The sequence below is a fragment of the Nomascus leucogenys genome, chromosome 18 (assembly GCF_006542625.1).
Source record: "Nomascus leucogenys isolate Asia chromosome 18, Asia_NLE_v1, whole genome shotgun sequence".
Classification (NCBI taxonomy): Eukaryota; Metazoa; Chordata; class Mammalia; order Primates; family Hylobatidae; genus Nomascus; species Nomascus leucogenys.
Window position 1 is genome coordinate 88,142,617 of NC_044398.1, and position 18,642 is coordinate 88,161,258.

Here is an 18,642-nt window from a genome sequence, read left to right on the forward strand (position 1 = left end):
AAGTGTAATAAGTGTAATAAGCCCTTAGCCTTATTACAATTATTCTGCTCTTCTGGAATGTTCAAGTGGTCATGGCGTGGGCAGTGGGTGAGAGGAGAGAGCAGTGGGTTTGGTTGGGTTGTGGACAAAGAAAGGGGAAGGAAGAAATGGATGAATAAAGATGTAGTTAGAGAAGGATACACTTACAAAGCAGAAGAGAACTAAGAAAAGACAAGCTTTTACTTGATATATACCAAAAATGTTACTCAGTAATTACTGCCTTCTATTCACAAGGTTAGCTACAGTTCATAGATCTTCATGTGTTCCTAACCTTTCAACTCCAGCACATACTTTACCTTTAAATTCCAGATTTCCCTTTTTATGTATCAGCTGTTGAAAGTATTAAAAGAAACTTTTTCAATCATTTTAATTGCATTAGCAGTGATTTAATTTTTTTAGATGCTAAACCTTATGGGTGAAAGTGGATTAAATGTAGCCAAATGCAATGTCAAAAGCTTCAGGCACAAAAATCCATTAACTTTTTAATACTCTTAGAAGATGAACCTAATTTCAAATGAAAGCTGCCTCCAGAATATATTGTTAAGCATATCCTAGATATAATTCATTCTAGCAGAAATTCTGTAAAAATTCACATAACATTTTACTGTACTAAAAGTAAATTGCCCAAGTAACAAAACTATCTTTTCATAGCTTCAAATGAATTTTAAAGGATGACTGACGGTCCCCTTGGAAGAGAAACAGTAAACAAATAAGGTTTATAGCAATGATGTATGAGTTAGAACTTGCAGTTTCAGGCCGGGCGCGGTGGCTCACGCTTGTAATCCCAGCACTTTGGGAGGCCGGGGCAGGCAGATCATGAGGCCAGGAGATCGAGACCATCCTGGCTAACACAGTGAAACCCCGACTCTACTAAAAAAAAATATATATATATATTGAGGGCGTGGCGGTGGGAGCCTTTAGTCTCTGCTATTCGGGCTGAGGCAGGAGAATGGCGTGAACCTGGGAGGCAGAGGTTGCAGTGAGCCAATATCACGCCACTGCACTCCAACCTTGGCTACAAAGCGAGACTCCATCTCAAAAAAAAAAAAAAAGAAATTGCACTTCCAGATAATCTCTCTGTTAAAGAGACTGTCTACACTTAACTTGGTCAACCGTAGTGAACATAGTTGATGTGAAGTCCCCATATAAATACAACCTGAAATACCAAAGTTAATTTACTTTTTTTTTATAGACAGAGTCTTACTCTGTTGCCCTTCCTGGAGTGCAGTGGTGTGATCTCGGCTCACTGCAACCTCCACCTCTTGGGCTTGAGCGATCCTCCTGCCTCAGCCCCCCAAGTAACTGGGAATACAGGCACAAGCCACCACACCCAGCTAATTTTTGTATTTTTGGTAGAGATAGGGTTTCACCACGTTGCCCAGGTTGGTCTCGAACTCCTGAGCTCAAGTGAGCCGCCCACCTTGGCCTCCCAAAGTGCTGGGATTACAGGCGTGAGCCACCGTGGCTGGTCAGAAAATTTTAAACACACACAAACTCTCAAGTGGACTAATTCCCTCTCACCAAACCAATAACAATACAGATAAAAGAGAATAACTTATATTAGTTTTTGTACAAACAAAAAAGACTGATAAATTGTGAATGATGTATGATTTTTAATTACAAGTAAACTGGGCATATGCTTCTGCATTATTTAAAGCTAAAGGGTGATCAGTGGAAATTTTCCTGTTAGTACTTTAATACATTTTATATTTATTGGCTCACTACAACCTATGCCTCCCAGGTTCAAGTGATTCTCCTGTCTCAGCCACCTAAGTAGCCGAGACCACAGGCAGGCACTACCATGTCTGGCTAATTTTGTATTTTTAATAGAGACAGGGTTTCACTGTGTTGGCCATGCTGGTCTTGAACTCCTGACCTCAACCGATCCGCCTGCCTTGGCCTCCCAAAGTTCTGGGATTACAAGCGTGAGCCACCATGCCCAGCCTTATTATAATTGTTATTATTTAAATCTCTTTTGCTCTCTCCTTCAAGAGAGACCTCATCTCATTCAGTTGCATCCATTTATTTATTCATCTTCTGCCTCCTGGGCTGGAGAGATCCTCCTGCCTCAGTCTCCCAAGTAGCTGGGACTACAGGCTCACGCCACCATGCTTGGCTAATTTTTGTAGGTTTTGGAGAGACAGGCTCTTGCCATGTTGCCTAGGCTGGTCTCAAACTCCTGGGCTCAGATGATCCACCTGCCTTCGCCTCCCAAAGCACTGGGATTATAGACATGAGCCATCATGCCCAGCCCCAAGTACTTTTATACAAAATGCAAACACTATTCTTCCATCACAAAAGTGATACCACAGCTTCTGTAAAGTTTTGCGCCAGGTAGTACTTATACTTACCTTGGGTACACTTTTTTTTTTTTTTTTTTTGAGATGGAGTCTCACTCTGTCACCTAGGCTGGAGTGTAGTGGCCTGATCTCCGCTCACTGCAAGCTCCGCCTCCCGGGTTCACGCCATTCTCCTGCCTCAGCCTCCAGAGCAGCTGGGACTACAGGCGCCCGCCACCACGCCCGGCTAATTTTTTGTATTTTTAGTAGAGATGGGGTTTCACCATGTTGGCCAGGATGGTCTCGATCTCCTGACCTGGTGATCCGCTCGCGTCAGCCTCCCAAAGTGCTGGGATTACAGGCATGAGCCACCGCGCCCGGCCTACCTTTTGATGTTAAAATATATCTTATTACGAAACAGTTTTTCTATTGCATTGACTACTTTTACAACAAAGTAAATAACAAGTTATTTTACAAATGATTTAGAAATTTCTTTACTACGGTCTCAGTAATGTAAAATATATTAATGCCTATTACATTCAGATAAATTATACACTTGGAAACTACATACTTATGACTTACAGAAACTTACATAAATTATACAAATTATATGCTCAATTTTTAGGTATATAGTCTTAAATTAAGCTTAAATATAAATTATCAAGATAAATTAACAGTTCAGGGCTTCACAACTTGAAATCTGTGGAACATGATATTAGAGATAATAGAACTCTGGTGGAATTCTTAGGTGGAATTTGCTGAAACTTTTTTTTCTTTGTGAGACGGAGTCTCGCTCTGTCACTCAGGCTGGAGTGCAGTGGCGCAATCTCAGCTCACTGCAAGCTCTGCCTCCCGGGTTCATGCCGTTCTTCTGCCTCAGCCTCCCAAGTAGCTGGGACTACAGGCACCCGCCACCACGTCCAGCTACTTTGTATTTTTGTATTTTTAGTAGAGATGGGGTTTCACTGTGTTAGCCAGGATGGTCTCGATCTCCTGACCTCGTGATCCGCCCGCCTCAGCCTCCCAAAGTGAAACTTTTTTTTTAAATAGAGATGGGATCTTGCTATATTGCCCAGGCTGGTCTCAAACTCCTTGACTTAAGCGGTCCTCCCACCTCAGCCTCCCAAAGTGCTGGGATTATAAGCGTGAACCACTACATCCAAGTGAAACTTCTTGAGATAGTTACATAATTTTTAAATCTGCTGGTGTAAAAGTTAATAAAGTGTAGAACTGAATAAATATTAAATATTAGATCAAGTTTATCATGTTTACCTTAAAGTACAAAGATTTATCTTAAAGCACTGATTTTCACAAAATAACATCAGTGTGAAATTAGAAAAGAAGACAAATATTTTATTTCATGTATCTGGAAAATGAGGTGCTTTAGTCAACTGAATCTGCCCAAAACTAAAAAGCACCCATTCAAAAGTACTTAACTCAGAAATTATAAAAATAGAAGACATCAGTAAAAAACATTCTACACAGAATACACCAATCTTACACTACTCTTTTTTTGATAATAAAAAATGTACTTACTGAGCCAGGTGCAGTGGCTCACGCCTATAATCCCAGTACTTTGGGAGGCCAAGCCGAGTGGATGAGTTGAGGCCAGGAGTTGGAGACTGTCTCACGTGTCCGTGTGAAGAGGCCACCAAACAGGCTCTGTGTGAGCAACAAGCCTGTTTATTTCACCTGGGTGCAGGCAGGCTGAGTCCAAAAAAGGAGTCAGCAAAGGGTGGTGGATTATCATTAGTTCTTATAGGTTTTGGGATAGGCGGTGGAGTTTGGAGCAATGTTTTGCAGGCAGGGGGTGGATCTCACAAAGTACATTCTCAAGGCTGGGGAGAATTACAAAGAACCTTCTTAAGGGTGGGAGAGATTACAAAGTACAGTGATCAGTTAGGGTGGGGCAGTAACAAATCGCAACGGTGGAATGTCATCAGTTAAGGCTATTTTCACTTCTGTGGATCTTCAGTAGCTTCAGGCCATCTGGATGTATACATGCAGGTCACTGGGGATATGACGGCTTAGCTTGAGCTCAGAGGCCGGACAGAGACCAGCCTGGCCAACATGGCAAAACGCCGTCTCTACTAAAAATACAAAAATGAGCCAGGCATGGTGGCACGCGCCTGTAATCCCAGCTACTCCAAAGGATGAGGCAGTAGGATCGTTTGAACCCAGGAGGCAGAGGTAGCAGTGAGCCAAAATCATGCCACTGCACTCCAGCCTGGGTGACAAAGAGAGTCTCTGTCTCAAAAAAAAAAAAAAAAAGTCGGTTGCGGTGGCTCACGCCTGTAATCCCAGCACTTTGGGAGGCCCAGGCAGGTGGATTACGCAGTCAGGAGATCAAGACCATCCTGGCCAGCATGGTGAAACTTTGTCTCTACTAAAAATGCAAAAAATTAGGCCAGGCACAGTGGCTCACGCCTGTAATCCCAACACCTTGGGAGGCCGAGGCGGGCAGATCACGAGGTCAGGAGATTGAGACCATCTTGGCTAACGTGGTAAAACCCCGTCTCTACTAAAAATACAAAAAATTAGCCGGGCATGGTGGCAGGTGCCTGTAGTCCCAGCTACTCAGGAGGCTGAGGCAGGAGAATGGTGTGAACCCGGGAGGCGGAGCTTGCAGTGAGCCGAGATCTCACAACTGCACTCCAGCCTGGGCGACGGAGCGTGACTCCCTCTCAAAAACAAAAACAAACGAACAAAAATAGAAAAATCAGCCTGGTGTGCTGTCGCGTGCCTGTAATCCCAGCTACTGAGGAGCCTGAGGCAGGAGAATGGCTTGAACCCTGAGGGTGGAGGCTGCAGTGAGCCGAGATCGTGCCACTGCACTCCAGCCAGGGAGACAGCGAGACTCCACCTCAAAAAAAAAAAAAAAAAAAGGTATTCACTAAATTTTAGTATCAAAATAACAAATTGTGTATGTTTTGGGGAAAGAAATCTGGTCATTAAATCTTCATTTCGATTGAGTTTTATGTAAATTAAAATTCACTATAAGAACTATTTTTTGGTATAAAAGTTCACCTGCCCAAAAGTGTTCAGGAGATAACCTGAGATTTTAGAATAGAAATGTAAACAATCAAAACCAAGTTTCCTGAAACTTGCGTTAAAATATTAGAAATATTCATGTCTAAAATGCCATTTTGCCACTGTTATTCATATTAACCAAAATATTAGAGAAAATATTTCAGACTAGATCAGGAAAAAATGTCTGAATACAATTCAAAAATAATCATTGATAATTTTTTAAAAAGTGGGTCTATAAATCGTAGTAATTCCTCAAAATGAAGTGCATAATTGGCACATCAAATATTTTGTCTGCAGGCAATTCTGTGCATTTTAGATCAAAAATGTGGTCCCTTTAAGAGAGTCCTTGACTTCTCATTTCTCCGGGGACCCTTCTATTGCCTGGTCCCCTTTGTATATAACATGGTGAAAGCTGACTTGAATGTGCCATCACCACTCTGCTGGGAAAAACACATGAAGATGGCCCAGAGAAAACCACAGACTCCAGTGTAAGCTGTTCTCCATTGAACAGGAACAAGGCTGAAGTTGGTCAGCTGGAACAGAGAGAGAGAGAGTCCATTAGAGCCACATGGAAACCAAAGCCCTGAGTTCATATTACTGAGTAGGCAGAACTCACCTGTACAAAGGGCCAGTACATCAGTCCACTCTGGAATTAAAAAAAAAAAAAAAAAAGCAACAACTTAATTAGAATGCCTTTTATTTTTTATTTTTTGAGACAGGGTCTCACCCTGTTGCCCAGACTGGAGTGCAGTGGTGCAATCTTAGCTCACTGCAACTTCTGCCTCCTGGTTTCAAGCAATTGTCGTGCCTCTGCCTCCTGAGTATCTGATTACAGGCACACACCACCTCACCTGGCTAATTTTTGTATTTTTAGTAGAGACGGGTTTTCACCATGTTGGCCAGGCTGGTCTCGAACTCCCAACCTCAGGTGATCCGCCCACCTCGGCCTCCCAAAGTGCTGGGATTACAGGTGTGAGCCACTATACCCGACCTAGAATACCTTTTAACCACACAAAACAATTGCACAGTTCATTCCATAAAAGAGTAAGAAATACTAGGCCAACAAGATGTCAAGGTAGTATTATATTTCAGACTAAGCTGATTAAATTAGACTACTTAAGGCCTCTAGAGTGAGGGGGTTGGGTAGTTGTGGGGAAAAAAGCTATTAGGTACCAGACATTCCTATTAATTATATATTTAACATCAGAATGAAAAGTCTACTAGAATCAGTACCAATTCTGGAAGACAGCTGCTTTGGAAATGACAGCATGTATTTATGCATTGCAATTTCCTGGTTACCATGAACAAATGATGCAGGAATATATTTGTAAATACAGAATCTTCAATGAATTCTTTTTTTCTAAATTAATTTTTTTTTTTTCTGAGACATGGTATCTCTATGTTGCCCAGGCTGGTCTTGAACTCCCAGGCAAAAGCAGTAGTTCCACCACAGCCTCCCAAAGTGCTGGGGTTACAGGCATAAGCCACCTCACCCTGCTGAATTATTTTATTTATGTATTTTGTTTGAGATGGTGTCTCATTCTGTCGCCTAGTCTGGAGTGCAGTGGCAAGATCTGGGCTCACTGCAACCTCTGCCTCCTAGGTTCAAGTGATTGTCCTGCCTCAGCCTCCTGAGTAGCTGGGATCACAGGCACCTGCCACCATGCTCGGATAATTTTTGTATTTTTAGTAGAGACAGGGTTTTACCATGTTGGCCAGGCTGGTCTTGAACTCCTGACCTCAGATGATTTGCCTGCCTCGGCCTCCCAAAGTGGTAGGATTACAGGCGTGAGCCACTGTGCCCAGCCTTGAATTGTTGAAACTATATACCAAACCATTGTTTATGGAATGATTTTCTAATAATATATTCAAACCATGTGATGCTATAGAACAAGTTTAGCTGAAATTTTCACATATTACAAAATATCTTAGATAGACATTCCACAAGCTTTATCCTACACAGTCCTATGAAAAAGTCACCATTATGATTTTTTTTTTTAAAAGTCTTGGTATGTAAATTTATCTCAAAAAAAAAGCTAGAGGTTTTTAAAATAGTCCTTAAAAGTGGTATTACAGACTTTTTCTTCTTTTTACTAATTTGTATTTTCTGAAGTTTCTAAAATGAACAATTGCAATAAAAGCTTCGTAATATTCATGTTTATATTTAAAAGTAGATATTACATATAATGTCTCTCTCTCTCTCTCTCTCTCTCTCTATATATATATATATATATACACACACACACACATATACATATATGTATATATTTTTTGAGACGGAGTTTCGCTCTTGTTGCCCAGGCTGGAGTGCAATGGTGTGATCTCGGCTCACTGAAACCTCTACCTCCTGGGTTCAAGCGATTCTCTTGCCTCAGCCTCCGAGTAGCTGGGATTACAGGTGCACACGACCACGCCTGGCTAATTTTTCGTATTTTTAGTAGAGACAAGGTTTCGCGATATTGGCCAGGCTGGTCTTGAACTCCTGACCTCAGGTGATCTGCCCGCCTGGGCCTCCTAACGTGCTGGGATTACAGGCGTGAGCCACCATGCCCGGCCATAATGTATATTTTTATATTTATTTATTTTTTCTTGAGATGGAGTTTTGCTCTTGTTGTACATCTCAAATTTCCGACCTCAGGTGATCCGCCCACCTCAGCCTCCCAAAGTGCTGGGATTACAGGCGTGAGACACTGAGCCTGGCCCTTAATTGTTAAATATACTTTAAATATAAAATATACCCCTGTAATCCCTGCACTTTGGAAGGCCAAGGTGGGCAGATCACCTGAGGTCGTGAGTTTGAGACCAGCCTGACCAACATGTAGAAACCCCGTCTCTACTAAAAATAAAAATTAACAGGACATGATGACAGGAACCTGTAATCTCAGCTACTCAAGAAGCTGAGGCAGGAGAATCGCTTCAACTCAGGAGGCGGAGGTTGCAGTGAGCCGAGACTGCACCATTGCACTCCAGCCTGGGCAACAGAACGAGACTCTGTCTCAAAAAAAAAAAAAAAATTTAAAACTTTAGCAAAAATAATCAGAAGACTAAACTTATCCAAACATGGCTTTCCTTCTTTCTTTTTTTTTTTTCCTTAATATAGACGAAGCCTCACTATGTGGGCCAGGTTGGTCTTGAATTCCTGGCCCTAAACAATCCTCCCACCTCCGCCTCCCAAAGGGTTAGGATTGCAGGAGCCACTGTGCCTGGACATGGCTTTATTTCTTATGGCTGTGTTTTTTTCTTATCAGAATGTAGTATCGTATAGTAGTATATTTTGTTCTCAAACCATTCCCCCACAAAAAGGAATCAGGACGCCTCAGAGAATTGGCTGATTCTAGGGCCAGGGCAGGGCAGGTGCAAGTACAAGATGATCCTGGAACATACTGTCATGCCAGAAAGGAAGTGGCTTACGAAAGAAGAAAAGGAGAAAGAAGATGGGTGATGTCACAGGACACAGAAACCAGCTTGGAGGGACTCCCACTGGCCGAATCTGGGACATGTGAGCACTAAAAATGATTAAACCCTGCCATGAACTCTCCTCTGTGCTTCAGCAATCTCCCTCTGAATAGGCCAAAGGCATGTGGCATTCAACATTTCCCAAACTGAACTCACCTCATTTCTTTTTTGTTTGTTTCTTTGTTTTTTTTTTGAGATGGAGTCTTGCTCTGTCACCCCGGCTGGAGTGCAGTGGTGCAATCTCGGCTCACTGCAATCTCCGCCTCCCGGGTTCAAGTGATTCTCCTGCCTCAGCCTCCTGAGTAGCTGGGATTACAGGCACTTGCCACTTGGGAATTTTTTGTGTTTTTAGCAGAGACAGGGTTTCACCATGTTGGTCAGGCTGGTCTCGAACTCCTGACTTCAAGTGACCCGCTCGCCTTGGCCTCCCAAAGTGGTGAGATTACAGGCATGAGCCACCATGCCAGACCCGTTTTATTTTTTTTTAATACAGACAGGGTCTTGCTATGTTGCCCAAGCTGGTCTTGAACTCCTAACTTCAAGGGATCCTCCCGCTTCAGCCTCCCAAAGTGTTGGGATTACAGGCATGAGCCACCACACCCGATATGCTTCCTTATTTCTTAGGTGAACTTGGTCACGATAACCCCCAACTTTGGTTTCCTCTGCTGCCATTACCTAACCGTGAAGTTCAAGATCCTCAGCTCCGGGTGTTCAACAGTCTCCAGGATCCAAACTCATTCCAAGTTGCTCAACAAATACTCTGTGAACACCAAACTGCCTGTGGTTTCTCCCCTCCAGGCATACTATGGTGCTTTACCCATTGTCAACTCTACTCAGCTCTTCTGCCCCTGGAATGCCCTGTCCCCCAGTATGTGCATAACTCCAGATCTTTTTTTAATTTTATTTTTTTAATTTGAGACAGGGTCTCGCTGTGTTACCCAGGCTGGAGTGCAGTGGCACAATCATAGCTTACTGCAGTCTCGACCTCCTGGGCTCAGGCTAATTTTTGTATTTTTAGTAGAGAGGGGATTTCACCGGCCGGGCGCAGTGGCTCACGCTTGTAATCCCAGCACTTTGGGAGGCCAAGGCGGGCAGATCACGATCTCCTGACGGAGATCGAGACCATGGTGAAACCCCGTCTCTACTAAAAATACAAAAAATTAGCCGGGCGTGGTGGCGGGTGCCTGTGGTCTCAGCTACTCGGAGAGGCTGAGGCAGGAGAATGGCGTGAACCCGGGAGGCGGAGGTTGCAGTGAGCCGAGATCGTGCCACTGCACTCCAGCCTAGGGGACAGAGCGAGACTCCGTCTCAAAAAAAAAAAAAAAAAAAAAAAAAAAAAAAAAAAAGAGGGGATTTCACCAAGTTGGTGAAGATAGGCTTGATCTCTTGACCTCGAGATCCGCCTGCCTTGGCCTACCAAAGTGCTGCAATTACAGGCGTGAGCCATCCTGCCTAGACGATAGTTTCTCTTTACAGGAAATCTTCCCAAAAAATCTCCAAATGGGCTGGGCTTCAGACTGCTGGTTTACCCTCTTTCTTTTCCTGTGGGTAGATGAGACTCACTCATTATAACCACTGTTTTTTTTTTAAAAACAGTGTGCAAATGTTCCTGTGGTTTTGTTCATTTACAATCCCTGCCTGAAGCTTCTTTCCCAATTCTACTTCCTGCTCTTTTTCTTTTTTTTTTCTTTGAACCAGGGTCTCTGTCACTCACACTGGTGTGCAGCGGTGCAATCACAGCTCACTGCAGCCTCGACCTCCCAGGCTTGCAATCCTCCCATCTCAGCCTCCCGAGCAGCTGGGACCACAGACACTTGCCACTATGCCCAGCTAATTTATTTTATTTTTGTAGAGATGGGGTCTCACTGTGTTGCGCAGGCTGGTCTCAAACTCCTGGGCTCTAGTGATCCTCCTGCCTCAGCCTCCCGAAGTGCTGGGATTACAGGTGTGAGCCTCCTACTTCTTGCTCTTTTTGTTTGTTTGTTTGTTTGAGACGTAGTCTCGCTCTGTCGCCCAGGCTGGAGTGCAGTGGCACAATCTCAGCTCACGACAATCTCTGCCTCCCCGGTTCAAGTGATTCTCCTGCCTCAGCCTCCCAAGTAGCTGGGACTACAGGCTTGTGCCACTATGCCCTGCTAATTTGTTGTATTTTTAGTGGAGACAGGGTTTCACCATGTTAGCCAGGATGGTCTCGATCTCCTGACCTTGTTATCCACCCACCTCCACCTCCCAAAGTGTTGGGATTACAGGCATGAGCTACTGCCTCCGGTCCTTGCTCTTTAAAAAAAAAAAAAAAGTTAGATGTACATATCTCCGTAGACATTACAACATAATGGAAAAACTTGTTCCTTTTTCCAAAGTCAAACAGAAGAAGTGGCTGGGCATGGTGATTTACGCCTGTAATCCCAAAACTTTGGGGGGCTGATGCAGGTGGATCACCTGAGGTCAGGAGTTCAAGACTAACCTGGCCAACATGGTGAAACCCTATCTCTACTGAAAAATACAAAAAATTAGCTGGATGTGGTGGTGCAAGTCTGTAATTCCAGCTACTCAGGAGGCTGAGGCAGGAGAATTGAGAATTGCTTGAACCCGGGAGGCAAAGGTTGCAGAGAGTGCCACTGCACTCCAGCCTAGGCGATGGAACAAGACTCCGTCTCAAAAAAAAAAAAACCCACAAAAAACCAAAAAAAAAACAGAAGAAAATCACATTTGGTTGTCACCATGGGGTCTTCAATTTCTGCCCTGAGAGAAATCACAAGAGTTCTGAACACATTTCTTGTAGTTACTGTTCCTGAGTACAGAGGCTCAGGGGAATCCTCTGACTGCAAACCTCTCCATCCTCTGCCTCTAGCCATCAAGTAATGCTGCCTCAGGGGTTTGGTACCATCCAACAGATGATGCTAGAAGCTGTGGAGGTAATAGCTGGGTGTGGCTCAACACTGCTTTTGATAGGGAATGAAGAACATGTGACGCCCTAGGCCGGTCTGTGAACATTCTGTAATCCCAAAGATTTACCTCCTTGTGATGAATGCAATCAAACATGCTCTAGGGCAGAGATGAAAACCATCCCTGATTTTGCCAGGCCTAAAGCACATTGTTCAATAAATATTAACTGAATCAATGAATAAATATGTATTGGACTGGATTGTATATATTTGTGCTGAGCAAACAGTAAAACCGCTGATTTGCTTCAAACCTTGGAATAACCCTAGGAAACCTTTTCCTTCCCTATCAATACCTTTGTGATGTTAAAGTTCTTTTCACCAGGACTCCGCAGGATGCTCAACTAGAAACATTGGCTCTGAATGTGGGAATGATTCCATGAAGCCACTCACAGTCTACAACCCCTATTTTGCAAATCGAATCCCAAATTTACAAAATAAATTGTTGTCCCTTTGGCTGCAAAATTTACAAAATAAATTATGATCATTAATAAGAGTTAATATAATAAAGTCAGAAATCATTGAGAACATGGACTAAAATTCAGAGATATTCTTTTCTTTTTTTTCTTTTTGAGATGGAGTCTTGCTCTGTTGCCCAGGCTGGAGTGCAGTGGTGCAATCTCGGTTCACTGCAACCTGTCTCCGGGTTCAAGTGATTCTCCTGCCTCAGCCTACTGAGTACCTGGGATTACAGACATGCACCACCGTGCCCAGCTAATTTTTGTATTTTTAGTAGAGACAGGGTTTCACCATATTGGCCAGGCTGGTTTCAAACTCCTGACATCAAGTGATCCGCCTGCCTCAGCCTCCCAAGTGTTGGGATTACAGGCGTGAGCCACCCCGTGCCCGGCCCAGAGAAAGTATTTCTTTCCAATTCATGAGAAGTACAGATACTCTTAAAGCCTCTCCTCATACATCTATCAAAATAACTTTAAGATTTCTCTGTCAAAATATTGGACTCTTGTGCCAACCAAACTGGAGCTCTAATTTAGGAATAGTTTAATAAAAATGTACTTAATGTTGAGGTGGGAGAATCACTGGAGCACAGGAGTTCGAGGCCAGCCTGTGCTAGCTACATAGTGAGACTCTGTCTCTACCAAAAAATTTAAAAATAATTAGCTGGGTGTGGTGGCACGTGCTGTAGTCTCAGCTACTCAGGAGGCTGAGGTGGGAGGATCGCTTGAGCTCAAGAGGTCCAGGCTGCAGTGAGCCATGATCATGCGACTGCATTCCAGCCTGGGTGACAGAATGAGAGCCTGTCTCAAAAAAGTTTTTTTTAATTAAAAAAAAAAAAAATATATATATATATATACACACACATATATACATACACACAAAAAAATCCTGATATGATTATACAAATGTATCAAATTATCACATGTCTACTGAAAATATGTACATATGTGTCAATTAAAAGATTTTTAAATCTTTATAAAGATAAACACAAAAAGTATATACATATATACACAAAAAGATACTGATTACATTTTCAAACACCTGTCTTACCATATAGGTGTTCCAGAATTTCTGTTTCAGGTCCAAAAATACGTCATCCTTTCCCTGGAGAATGCTCATACCTATTTGCAAAACACCAAAAGAATTTTAAAAGATTCAGTAGAGTACCACATAACAGTTCATGTTTAAGTTTCCCATTCCAAAATGCAAAGTAACCATCACTATCATCCATCAATATGACCCTCTGACCCAACAGTGAAAAGAGAACATAGACAGGCACTGTGGCTCAAGCCTGTAATCCCAGGACTTTGGGAGGCTGAGGCAGGCAGATTGCTTGAGTCCAGAAGTTAAGAGACCAGCCTGGGCAACAGGGCAAAAACCCCATCTCTCCAAAAATTACAAAAATTAGCCAGGTGTGGTGGCGTGCCTGTAGTCACTGCTACTCAGGAGGCTGAAGTGGGAGGATTGCTTGAGCCTGGGAGGTGGAGGCTATAGTGAGCTGTGATCATGCCACTGCACTCCAGAATGGACAACACAGCAAGACCCTGTTTCAAACAAACAAACAAAAAAAACAGAAAAAAAGAAAAAGAACATAATCTCCACTCTAAAACTAGATAAATTTTAAAGGAATGATAAATACGAAGTGAGAATAGCAGAGTATAAAAGTTACAGTAGAACAATTATTTTTTCAAAAACTATAACAATTCACAAAAACAAGTTACAATAGTGGGCCTATTGGTTACTTTCTCTACCTTCCAAACATTGTGTGAAATGTTGAACATTTGAACATTTTGAAATTTTAATTTCTATCTTTTAAAAAAAGCTAGTGAGCTGGGCGCGGTGGCTCATGCCTGTAATCCCAGCACTTTGGGAGGCTGATCTGGCGGATCACCTGAGGTTGGGAGTTCGAGACCAACCTGACCAACATGGAGAAACTCCGTCTCTACTAAAAATACAAAATTAGCCGGGCGTGGTGGCGTATGCCTGTAATTCCAGGTTCTTGGGAGGCTGAGGCAGAAGGATCGCTTGAACCCAGGAAGTGGAGGTTGCAGTGAGCCGAGATTGTACCGCTGCGCAACCCAGGATTTGGAGGTTGAGGTGAGCCGAGATTGCACCACTGCGCTCCTGACTGGGTGACAGAGCAAGACTCCATCTCAAAAAAATAAAAATAAAAAAAGGCCAGTGGACCCAAATACTCTGGCAACTACAAATTTTCCAACAGTATTACCCTATTCAAAATTTGAAAGTGGAACACCAATTCAGCCTTCCTAAAAACACTTTGAAAACTTTGATCTTCAATATCCCTGAAGAGAAATTCACAGCCTGGGCAATATATCAAGACCTTGTCTCTACAAAACAATTTAAAAACCAGCCAGGTATAGGGGTGTGCGCCTGTAGTCCCAGCTACTCCAGAGGCAGGGGTGGGAGGATCGCTTGAGCCCAGGAGGTTGAGGCTGCAGTGAGCTGTGATTACATCACTGCACTTCAGCCTGGGAAATAGAGTGAGACCCTGTCTCAGAAAAAGAAAAGTAAAAAAGTAAAAAATTCAGGTAGCAAGGCAAAGCTCTCCTATTTTAGGAAGAGTTGTAAAACAGAGTACTTTAAAAGTTCTTTCCAATCCCTGATTGGGGGGAGGGAATATAAAAGCTTTATTAGTTAATTACAGAAGACTCTTACATGACCCAGCAAAATATTGGTAATACTGTGTTCCACTTACCCAGCATTAACTAAATGCTACGTACTTTATGTGCCTCATTTCTTGTGCCCCTCCTTACAATTCGCTAAGGTGGGTAGAGTTACAAAGGAGGAAAAGAGCTTAGAGAGGTTAATAGCAGATGGAGTTCAACCCAGGTGTCTGATTCCCAAGCCAGAGTTGTTAATCTGTTACGACTCTGGTTCCCCAGGGTGGCCCCAGCACAAAGATCAACTGATTCATGCAATTTCCATGTAGAGCCTTATGCAAACCTCCAATCCATCCCCTTCCACTTCCCCTTTCACTGAAATTTGCAGTGAGGGAAACTGAACCAGAAAAACTGAAAACCGGCTGGGCAAGGTGGCTCACACCTGTAATCCCAGCACTTTGGTAGGCCGAGGTGGGCAAATCGCTTGAGATCAGGAGTTCGAGACCAGCCTGGCCAACTTGGCGAAACCCTGTCTCTACTAAAAGTACAAAAATTAGCCAGGCGTGGTGGCAGGCACCTGTAATCCCAGCTACTCAGGAGGGGCAGGAGAGGCAGGAGAATCGCTTGAACCTGGGAGGCGGAGGTTGCAGTGAGCCGAGATTGTGTCATTGCACTCCAGCCTGGGCAACGTCTCAAAAAAAAAAAAAAAAAGAGAAACTGAAGACCAAAGCAAAGCAGCAATCTGGCCAGAAATCTGTATCAGAGAGCTTGGCCTGGACATAGGTTCAAGTCTTGTTAGTAACTCAGCATCTTTCAGTTTCAGGCACGCTGTCAACCTTCTCACCATGAGAGCATCAAGTGCCTGGATTGTGTTGCCTTTGGGTGAGTCACAGAACCCCTTTAAGACACAGTTTCCTCATTTGTAATATGAGAGTAATAAGAACAATCTCAAGTGTGAGGGCTTACGCCTGCAATCCCAGCACTTTGGGAGGCCATGATGGGCAGATCACTTGAGGTCAGGAGTTCAAGACAAGCCTGGAAAACATGGTGAAACGCTATCTCCATTAAAAATGCAAAAATCCTCTATAATCAGAGGCATGGTAGTGTGCCTCTGTAATGCTAGCTACTTAGTAGGCTGAGGCAGGAGAATCACTTGAACCTGGAGATGGAGGTTTCAGTGAGCTGAGATCAGGCCACTGCACACTCCAGGCTGGGCAATAAAGCAACACTCTGTCTCAAAAAAAAAAAAAAAAAAAAAAGAAAAGAAAAAAAGAGAACAATGTCACTAGTTGTTTGAGGATTAAATAGCATTCTGGTCCCCTACCCCTTCACCGGTGTACAAGGCTTCTGTAATAGGTGCTAGGAAGCTGTTTGCAAATCTAGTCTGGAAATCACACGCCGGGACCAGGCACAGACCTTCTGAGAAAACAGGAGGCCCTAGCTCTCAGGCTGTCTGTTCTCCTGACCTACTGACCCCATCAGCCATGTAGCTGGCCGCGATGGCAACAGGCAACCAGGTGGTTTGTGTTTCTGGTGGGGTCTGTAGGGAAAGGAAGTGAATCCAATTCTTAAAAATAAGGCGCAGGGGGCAGGGTAGATTTCTTCAAGATGGTGGCTTGTCTGACCTCAACCTGGTTTAGAAAGCACCAACGGCCCTTAGGAGAAGTTCCCTCCCATTTGAGGGGAAATCTGTGATCCCCAATCCCAAGGTCAGGCTTAAGACCCATAGAGATTTTCTCCCCAGTTACCCACCCCATCCCCTTCAAGGCTATAGAAATTGCAGTGATGATAGAGGCCACAGGCCCCTTCTGTGAGCAGACGGAGGATCTCCAAAGATTACAAGAATTTAAGCAACTTGAGCAATCAGCCTGTTTTACAGCCTCCTGACCTTAACCTGTTCTTCCCCAACCCTGGGTGGAATGAGGTCACCCTGTTTGTTTAAATCAGCTCCTAAGTGACCCCAGGTTACTTATAGATGAACCCAAGTTAACTCTCCTCATTACCATGCTAAGTCTTCACCCCGGGAGAAGCTATAGCTTCATGACTATAACCTATGTAACCTATGCAACCTATGTGCTAGCATCATGACTCACTGGGATCCCTACTCTACATGCAATCATGCACCCTCTCCTTTCTCCACCACCCCATAAAACTCTCCTGTCTCTTTCTCTGGCGGACACACTACTTGGGAGAATACGTCCAGTGTCTTCCTTTCTTGTGCCAAGTAAAACCCCCATTGATCAAAACCTGCCTCTTGGGGGAGTCATTTGTGACTCGTTAGGGGAATGAACCCCGGTATTTTTCAGGTAACATTTCCATTGTTCTTATTGTAGGCAGTAGAGAAGGTTTGCACAGTCAAGCCCCTGTCCTCCACACCCCAGGCCCGGGTTGGATTTTCTAAGGAGAGGGTTCCATGAACCCTCACAGGTATATAGTCCTCCACGGCAAGGATCCAAGGTCCCTTGATGTTTCCCCGTGGGACCCCAGGGGAAAATCTTGCTACCAAAGCAGGACTGGGGTCTTGGCATGAATTGGCTGAAGATCCAGGCCCAACCTCAGATTCCACCTGCTATGCCCCCCAGGGTCACGGGTCCCCTTGCATTTTGTTCCTGTGTTGGCCCCGGGGCCCCAGGCGTGGATTTTCTGAACAGCAGGTCGGTTCCTTCCCTGCCCCACGACTGGTTCACGGTCATTGCAGCTGCTATGGCCTTGAACTGGAATCTCCTTTATTTTCCCGTGGGCCTTTTTCAGGGGGCAAAGACCTCCGCAGCCCTGCCTACTCCACCCTTGGCCTATACCCAACCCCAGAGTCTGAGCCCCGACCCTAGTCCTCTAAATTCCTGACCTGGTGGACCTCTAGCTCCCCAATTTCCCGGGTCCCCACCCAGTGCCTCCCGCAACTTCTCGCAATCAAACACCCCAGCCTCCAGCCTTTGTCCTGGCCCTCCAGGCCTCTGAAGCAGCCCCGGTCACAGATCCCCGGCTCCTGCCCCGGTCCCCAGGCTCCTGAAGCGCCCTCCCTCCAGCCGCTTGATCCCCGAGTCCCTGCCTCCAGTCCCCCAATACCGGGTCCCACCCCCCAGGTCCCCTCCCGGCCCCTCACCGACATAGAAGGCCGAGACCGCGATGGGCGCACCGACCACCTGGTCGCACAGCAACTTGGCCAGCACGGCGCGCGGCGCGCGGCCCGGAAGCGCGCGCTCCAGCAGGCCCAGCCACACGTAGTTGAAGTTGGCGTGGAAGGTCACCACCAACGTGGCCACGCGGCGCGTCTGGCGCCAATCGGCCTCGCCGCCCTGCAGCCGCTGCTGCAGCGCGTCAGCTGCCGAGACCAGCGAGCCGTAGAGCAGCACGTTGGTGGGCCACGGGTGGCGCCGGGCCGCGCGCGACAATGCCGGCCACCAGCCCGCCATGTCCGCGCTGTGGGAGCCCGCGATCAGGAGCCGGCGTGGTCGGCGGCTTCCTACACCACGTCCGGGCCTCCCCAGCGTCCTGCAGCCCCTGCGCTGCAGCCGCCCGCACCTGCACCTGCCCCCTCCAGACTCTCCGGAGCGATTGGGCGCCCTGCACACACCCAGCTCGCGCCGTCCAATCCGGAGGCCACGGGCCGTCGTGAGGGCTGAACGTTTGAAAGGTGCCCGGCCCACCCCCATGCATGGGTCCATTCCCACAAAACACCCAGAACAGGCAAAGCCACAGAGGCAGAATGCATGGGGTTATTTATTTATTTATTTATTTTTATTAATTAATTAGATATTTTCGAGACGGAGTCTCGCTCTGTCGCCCAGGCTGGAGTGCAATGGCGCGATCTGAGCTCAA

General features: G+C 45.1%; 1 protein-coding gene across 2 annotated transcripts; it reads right to left on the minus strand.

The window, feature by feature from the left end:
* Window positions 1-5,426: 5,426 nt before the first annotated feature.
* On the minus strand, window positions 5,427-18,374 carry MPV17L (MPV17 mitochondrial inner membrane protein like). 2 transcript variants are annotated; one of them, XM_030798041.1, is made up of 4 exons: window positions 17,927-18,374; window positions 13,253-13,323; window positions 5,965-5,994; window positions 5,427-5,881 (listed from the first exon to the last, which is right to left on the minus strand). In XM_030798041.1, the coding sequence occupies exons 1-4, from the start codon at window positions 18,234-18,236 to the stop codon at window positions 5,723-5,725; spliced, it is 570 nt and encodes a 189-aa protein (XP_030653901.1). In that variant the 5' UTR covers window positions 18,237-18,374; the 3' UTR covers window positions 5,427-5,722. The 2 variants fall into 2 exon arrangements, with proteins under 2 accessions (XP_030653901.1, XP_030653902.1); XM_030798042.1 differs by lacking the exon at window positions 13,253-13,323 and having other exon boundaries at window positions 5,778-5,881.
* Between the last annotated feature and the right edge of the window lie 268 nt (window positions 18,375-18,642).